Source organism: Saccopteryx leptura, chromosome 5 (genome assembly GCF_036850995.1).
Source record: "Saccopteryx leptura isolate mSacLep1 chromosome 5, mSacLep1_pri_phased_curated, whole genome shotgun sequence".
NCBI lineage: Eukaryota > Metazoa > Chordata > Mammalia > Chiroptera > Emballonuridae > Saccopteryx > Saccopteryx leptura.
Genome location: NC_089507.1, coordinates 177,961,722 through 177,969,581, shown reverse-complemented (window position 1 = coordinate 177,969,581; position 7,860 = coordinate 177,961,722). Strand labels below are relative to the sequence as shown.

At 52.1% G+C, this 7,860-nt stretch overlaps 1 protein-coding gene across 1 annotated transcript; it reads left to right on the top strand.

The window, feature by feature from the left end:
- The first annotated feature begins 2,858 nt into the window (after window positions 1–2,858).
- On the top strand, window positions 2,859–5,640 carry INSM1 (INSM transcriptional repressor 1). The gene has a single exon (XM_066386994.1). It carries the CDS (start codon window positions 3,000–3,002, stop codon window positions 4,533–4,535), a length of 1,536 nt encoding a protein of 511 aa, XP_066243091.1. The 5' UTR covers window positions 2,859–2,999; the 3' UTR covers window positions 4,536–5,640.
- The last annotated feature ends 2,220 nt before the right edge of the window (window positions 5,641–7,860 follow it).

The window sequence follows — 7,860 nt, the reverse complement described above, 5'->3', positions numbered from 1 at the left end:
TCAGTGTTTTCCTGGCTCCGCTCCTCGCCGCGGGGACTCCGAATGCAGCGCACAAAGGCCGGCCGCCGGGGCGCAGCGTGGTGAGACTGCGTTCTTCCTTTAGGGAGACCAATATCTCGACTCCATGCAAGTTCGCAGATTCTGAGAAATAAAATCACGCAGAAAACAACTGAAACCAACGACCCGGTGCAACAGTACACGTCCCCATGGGTGCGTGCACGCAGCCTGATTCTCTCCCAGCTCTGGGTTATGAAATTAGTTTCTAGTACTTGGATTTTTCATGTGCCCGTTTATTTCGACCGTACCGTCTGAAAGCTTATTTCTTTTTTCTCTAGCGGGCCTAAAAACCACACATACAAAAAAAGAGCAGATCCATTGAATTTCAGTGTCTCAATAGTGTTCAATTTATTCTCTTGGCTTAATTCAGAGCCCTATTTGAATTTGCTGCAGTGGTGAAGGGGTTTAGTTTTGTTTTGCCGCCTCCCTCCGCCGCCCCTCCCTCTTTACAATTACCGGTGTCGTTATTTTTAGAGGATTCGCGAGGTGACTGACTCTCCCTGTCGTCTGTTGAATGAAAGGAGTGTTACACACCGAGACCGACTACCCCGCAGTCAGTTAGGGAGCGCCGACCGAGCCCCCGCCCTGTTCTTCCACAATCCAGATGGGATTCGTGATTAGAAAATAAAATTGGCCAAAGCTGTCCCGGAATCCCTTTCCCACTTCTGCTCATCAGCGGTATTAATCAGCTCTCAAAAGAGCAGGAAAATAACATCAGTTACAGGACTTTTAGACGGAAACACATTTATACATTTTAGATAAACTCATTTTAGGATTTCTGACTTTTTCCAGCTCTAGCATTCATCTCGTTTAACATATTTTAAATGAGGGCGAGAACTTTCAAAATATATAATCCATTATATGTCTTCTTCTCCTTCAGTCTGTGAGTTAAATATATATATATATTACAAACAAAATCATCAAATATCTTTTCCCTTGATTAACCCTAACAACTGTCCCATTACAACTTATTACTCATACGAACTCTATTTTAAAATTTTGCTTAATTTCCACGCCAGGGTATTTTCAGAGGGAAAATCCGAAAATAATTAAATACCTTCAGTGGAATTAAACATAAGCAGAACTCAGCAAAAATCTATCTGGGTGCACAGGGCTTTGCAGCAAAATGTTCGTTTCCTTTTCTCTTTCAAAAAGTGATATTTAACTCACAATATAACACATTTTATTTTTGTGGCTTTGCTACTTGTTCCCGAAGTGACAGGCGATCAGGGCCACTAAGCGCTCATGGGGTTCCACCGCGTCCCCGGAGGAGCTGCCTTTTGTGCTTCCTCTGGGCTGGGCTGCGAACCGGATGGAAGCCAAGCCGAGTCTGGGTCCAAACGATCTTCGCTGCTGTCTTTTTCTGGAGGCCCCGGGGCGGGGAGGGGGCTTGTCCTCTCCGAGGCCGCAGCCTGCCTCAGAGAACAGATTGCCCCCCCTCCCCCTCAGCCGGCAGCACGCGTCGCTTTTGCGTCCAGATTGGCCGCGACCCGCGCTCAATAGCTGGAGGTTAATTTCCTTCACAAAGGTGAAGGGGGCACGGCTCCGGGGGGGGGGGGAGGCTGCGCCGAGACAGGCAGCCCCTTTATTCTGCAGAGCCTTGATTGGAGCCCTTGATTTAGCATCTGATGTCAACCCGCAGACAAAATGCCCGCTCGGAATGAAAACGCAGGAGGCCGGGCAAAGAGAGCGGAAACCAACTTCATTGGGGCGCACGCGTCTGACCTCGCGTTTCAATCTTTGGCCAGTTCCACCCGTATCAACCCAGCTCTGGGCAACGCGGAGGCTCTGAGCACTCTGCACCCGGACCCTCCGACGACGCTAATCCTCAAACTCACAGGAATAAAAAAAAAAAAAAAAAAAAAGTTCAGAAACTCAAGTTCCTTTTGGAACCCAGCCCAGTCCGCCCCCTCACCCCTTTAGTGCCGCGTCTGCTGGCAACTGAAGTGCGGTGCCAACTGCTTATCAAACTCGAAATCTTCCCGAGGTCCAGGGTCGCGCGCCCAGGATGCGGACACGAACACCACCCTCGGCTGCAGCCCGTAGGCCAGATTCTCTACCTAAACATAGAACCCCGTTTTCGCTTGGGTCTAGGATCCCGCGGCCCACCCGTCTGACACGGGCCGGAACTCTTGGCAGCCCGGGGTTTGCAGCTATTTTCAGTTTTTAATTATTTCCCAAACAGCACGAGGAGTTCCTGCGCCTCCTCCGAGCCCTCTCCCGCCCCAGCAGCCGCATCCTCTCCCCCGCGCCGGCTCCGGCCACCACCGTCCCTCCCCAATCAGCGCGCCCAACTTCCCCTCCGCGCTGGCTCGAGGGCTGAACCCTCCTGACATATTTGGGGCCATTCTTCTCCTTTGTTGCTATTTTGCTCGCGACCTGCGGGTAATCCCCGCGCGGGAGGGGGGCGTGCATTGTCGTGCTGATGGACGGGCCCATTTGGCGGCTCCGCGCCCCCCGGAGGAGAGACACAAAGCCCAGGCACGTGCGCCTCCCCATAGAGGAGCAGCAGACCGTAAAGTGAGGCGGGGCCGGGCGTGTGCCTGGGCCGGGCGGGGTGGCGGCGCCGGGCGGGGCGGCGGCGGGGCGCGCGCGGGGGCCTCGCGCCCTCAGGTACATCTGCCGCACCTACCGGGCGACCCCGGAGTCCCGACCCTCTTTTTGCCGCCCCGCCGCCCTCCCACCCTACCCGCAGAGGAGCTGCGGGCGCGCTGATTGGCTCCGGGGGAAGCGGGAGGCGAGAACAATGGCCCCCTCCCCCCGTTAAAAGGGAGCGGCTCCCGGGCCCAGGGACTGGGACGCGCGTGCAGGGCATAGAGCTGGGCCGAGCCGCAACTGGCGCCACGCGAGTCCCGCAGCCGCCGCGCCGGGCCATGGGCCGGGGGCACTGAGGCCGCCAGTGGTGGGACCGAGCCAGTGCCTTGCCCTCGTGCCGCGCCAACATGCCCCGCGGCTTCCTGGTGAAGCGAAGCAAGAAGTCCACTCCCATCTCTTACCGAGTCCGCGGCTGCGAGGACGGCGACCGCGCGCTGTTGCTCTCGCCGGGATGCGTGGACGCTCGCGCGGAGCCCCAAGCTCCGGGCCCCGGGCCGGGTCCGTTGCCGCCGCCGCCGCCGCCCGCCGAGCGCGCCCATGCGGCGCTCGCCGCCGCGCTCGCCTGCGCGCCGGGCCAGCTGCCACCCCAGCCAGGCCTGCGGGCCGCGCACTTCGGCAACCCCGAGGCCGCGCACCCCGCGCCGCTCTATAGTCCCACGCGGCCGGTGAGCCGCGAGCACGAGAAGCACAAGTACTTCGAGCGCAGCTTCAACCTCGGCTCACCGGTCTCGGCCGAGTCCTTCCCCACGCCTGCCGCGCTGCTCGGAGGTGGCGGTGGTGGCGCGAACGGCGCGGGCGGCGGCGGCACCTGCAGCGGCGACCCGCTGTTCTTTGCGCCAGCCGAGCTCAAGATGGGCACAGCGTTCTCAGCGGGCGCCGAGGCGGCCCGCGGCCCAGTGCCCGGCCCCCCTCTGCCCCCTGCCGCCTCCCTTCGGCCCCCGGGCAAGCGGCCCGCGCCCCCCGCGGCTGCCTCCGAGCCCCCCGCCAAGGTTACCAAGGCTCCGGGTGCCAAGAAGCCCAAAGCCATCCGCAAGCTGCACTTCGAGGACGAGGTTACCACGTCGCCTGTGCTGGGGCTCAAGATCAAGGAGGGCCCGGTGGAGGCACCGCGGGGCCGCGCTGGGGGCGCGGCGCGGCCGCTGGGCGAGTTCATCTGCCAGCTCTGCAAGGAGGAGTACGCCGACCCGTTCGCGCTGGCGCAGCACAAGTGCTCGCGCATCGTACGCGTGGAGTACCGCTGTCCCGAGTGCGCCAAGGTCTTCAGCTGCCCAGCCAACCTGGCCTCCCATCGCCGCTGGCACAAACCTCGCCCTGCGCCGGCCGCCGCCCGCGCATCGGAGCCCGACACCGCTGCCAGGGCTGAGGCGCGGGAGGCGACGGGTGGCGGCAGTGACCGCGACACGCCGAGCCCCGGTGGCGTATCGGAATCGGGCTCGGAGGACGGGCTCTATGAGTGCCACCACTGCGCCAAGAAGTTTCGCCGTCAGGCCTATCTGCGCAAGCACCTGCTGGCTCACCACCAGGCACTGCAGGCCAAAGGCACGCCGCCCGCACCCCCGCCTGAGGACCTACTGGCCTTGTACCCGGGGCCCGACGAGAAGGCGCCGCAGGAAGCGGCGGGCGACGGTGAGACCGCCGGCATGCTGGGCCTGAGTGCCTCCGCCGAGTGCCACCTGTGCCAGGTGTGCGGGGAGACATTCCCCAGCAAGGGCGCCCAGGAGCGCCACCTGCGCCTGCTGCACGCCGCCCAGGTGTTCCCCTGCAAGTACTGCCCCGCCACCTTCTACAGCTCTCCTGGCCTTACGCGGCACATCAACAAGTGTCACCCGTCCGAGAACAGACAGGTGATCCTCCTGCAGGTGCCCGTGCGTCCGGCCTGCTAGAGCGCGCCCTCCATCCCGGCCCTTCAAACTGTGCCTTTGCTTGGAGACCCACGAAGAGAGCGCGCCCCGAACCTGCGTCCGCGTCGGGGGCGCCCACCCCCGGTGAAAGTGTTGTCTCCGCTTCTGTTGGTGTGGCGTGACGGTAACCCCAGTCCTCTCGTTGTGACTCCCTTTGGAGCCTCCCTTTTGCGTTGTGTCCCTTTCACCCCTTGGCGCAACAGGAGCCAATCTCTTCTGTACAAGGGAGAAAAGCTATGCGCGTTTGTCTCGTGGTTGGAAGCCTTCCCTTGGAGGGGAGAGCTCTTTTTCTTGCTAGTATTCGCTGTGTTCATGGTCTAGAAATGCGGTTTGCTCTCGCCTACCAATCTCTGCTTTCTATGTATGTAGCGTACGGGTTGTTTTGAGTGAATCTTGAGGAATAAATGCCTTTATATTTCACAGGCTGTAAATTGAACTTCCCACACGATTAGCTTTATTATGGCTTGTGAACTGCTGGAGTCTGGCTTTACCTTTTTGTATGTGAACAAATCAAATTGCTTAAAGAGTTTTCTTTAGTATAGCCACAAATGCCTTGAACTGTTGTCTGTTTGGAATTGTTTTTGGAGGGAGGGAAGGGAATTTTCAGAAGACGCTGTAGAAACTGCCTCAATATTTCACATAAGACTTTTTGGTTTGATCACCTTTGTTGAGTGCGGTAGGACTATATGAGTTCCCTCTAAATGTATATGTTGATTTATGAGTAATTATTTATTCTTTATTTATTTATATTAATTATGAAAATTAAGATATTATTTGATTGCAGATCTTTTTTTTTTCTTGGTGTGTGTGCCCTCCCAGCCCCCGCCACTCTCGACATTTCACTGTGCATTTTACAAGACAGCCTTTTTCTAAAGGGATCTGCTAAAAGTTTAACTTTTATACCTATCTGAGCAAATTACAGACAACCTACCATTTTATTCTGCTTGGAGGGTCCATGAGGCCCTTACATGACCGACAGTTCTTACTTTTAAATGCAATCTCTTTTCTACATACATTATTTTCTTAATTGTTAGCTATTTATAGAAAGCTTCAATAGAACTGTTTCAACTGTATAACTATTTACTATTCAAATAAAATATTTTCAAAGTCAAAGTAAGGTGGACTTATTTCTGCATCAGTGGTTTCAACAGGGATTTAAAATAGAGCTCCAGATAATTTTTTAACTGCTTCTATTTTTTATTAAAGGAAAAATCCACTATCCCATGGATGGTGGATTTTCAGAGCTGAGCCTCACTTGCAGGATCCTGCCCTCTGGCCCTTCAAGGACACAGTCTCAAACCAGCTAGCTGGAGTTGAAAGCCTGTTAGGAGTCCTTAGGAATGTACTAGAAGGTGAAATTATAATGAAAGCTGTACCATCTTTTTTTTTTCCAGAGAAATCCAGATAAGTACCCACAAGAATCTATCATTTTAACCAAAGGGGGGGAATATAGGAACACCATGTTAATTTATCAGATCTTTCATTTCCTGACAGTTTGGGGCTCCGTTTAACAGTACTTAGTCTGCAAGTAAACAAAATGGTTAAATTTTGACCCTTGAGTATCAACTAGAAAGAAGTAGAATGATTTTATAGTCAGATCTCCAAAAATAAGGGAGACAAACCAATCCACATTTGGATGTAATGGAAATTAGGCAAGTGGGTTTGGGGTGGGGGCTCAGAAATGATTTTTCCAGTCAGGTGAGCAACCTATTTTTTTGGAGGGGGAATAGAACACCATCTGTTTGGGTATTAAATTTAGTAACAGGTCATTGCAGTGTTTTCCGTTTTGTGTCACTCGGCTCTCTGAAGAAAAGCTCTGACGCTCACCAGTTAATATTTTGAGTTGTTTTCCTCTGCTCTTGAAACACTGATTAGAGAGCTGTGCTAAGCATCACAATTGTGCTATCACAATTGTGCTTTCCCCCATTTTTTTGTGGTATGTTTTTGCTACTTTGCTTTTCCTATGGCCCACAAAATCTTTGAAGGGTTGCAGAGTAAAGAGATTTTAGAAATCTGCTCAGGGACTGTATTTCTGAAGGGTCGTCATCTGGAATGATGGTGGGAAGGGCAGCACATAAGAAACTTGGAAGGATAATATGGCAAAGATCTTTTTCAGATTCTAAGTCTAGAGATTTGTATCAGAGAAGGTTTAGTAAAAGGCTCAGCTCTCAGGAACATTGTTCCACCCTTTCTGAGGAATAGACTCAGAAAAACAATAAGGGAGAAGCCACCACAGGTAACTTGCCTCAGGGACAGACGGCTTGTGGCCCTTTATCACTGATGACTGCATATTTTACTGGTTTGGAAAACAGGAAGACAAAAGCTCAGTGCCCACACAACATAAAAGCACAGAGACAAATCAGTATTTGTAACATCCTGAAAACTTTGAAACAAACAAAGACTTAAATGTGTGGGTTCATGGCTGTTCCCTGTGAGCAACAATAATATTAAAAGTTTTTTTTAAATGTTCATCCTGACCCTGGCCTGGGTAGCTCAGTTGATTAGAGCAGCACCCTAGTACACAAAAGTTGTGGGTTGGATCCCTGGTCACAGCACATACAAGAATCAACCAAGGACTGCATGAATAAGTGGAACAACAAATCGATGTTTCTCTTCTTGCTCTCTAAAATCAATAAATAAAAAATATGATAAATAAAATGTTCCTTCCAAATTACACCATCCATTAAAAGATCCTGAATACTGAGGGTTAGTGTATATTCTATGCCTTTAAGTTTTTTTCCTTTACTTAAAACCTGATGGTTGGCCACACATGATGAGTGGAAGCTTGTCTGCAGTTGTCATCCGTGTTCAGCTCAGTTTTCCATAAGCAGAAATTCTAAGATACACCTTCATGAGGGTAAATAAGATGACGTTCACAAACGTGCCCCTTTCAAATTTATTCTGGTCGACTAAATATCACCTTTCTAAAAGAGAAACCAAATTTCATTCACATGAGATATTAAGTGAAATTGTAATAGTAAATGGAGTTCATTTAAAATTGGTAAACAGTGTAGAAGAAATTGAAAAACTTGGTCATTTACTTCAAAGTAATGCAATATGGTAGCAGATTATTCCACAAGAAGGAAATCAGATTCTCTCTCTCTCTCTCTCTCTCTCTCTCCTCCTGGATAATAAATTTCCAGGTCACAAGGATTCCTATTATAGAATAGCAAGTGGAAATACACTCACCTTATTTATAAATATGCAAAGGATGCTGAGGACATCCTGTTGTATGTCTGAGGTTGCCCCAAACTCAGAGGACCATTGTTGGAAACCAGCCAAGCTACACACACACACACACACACAC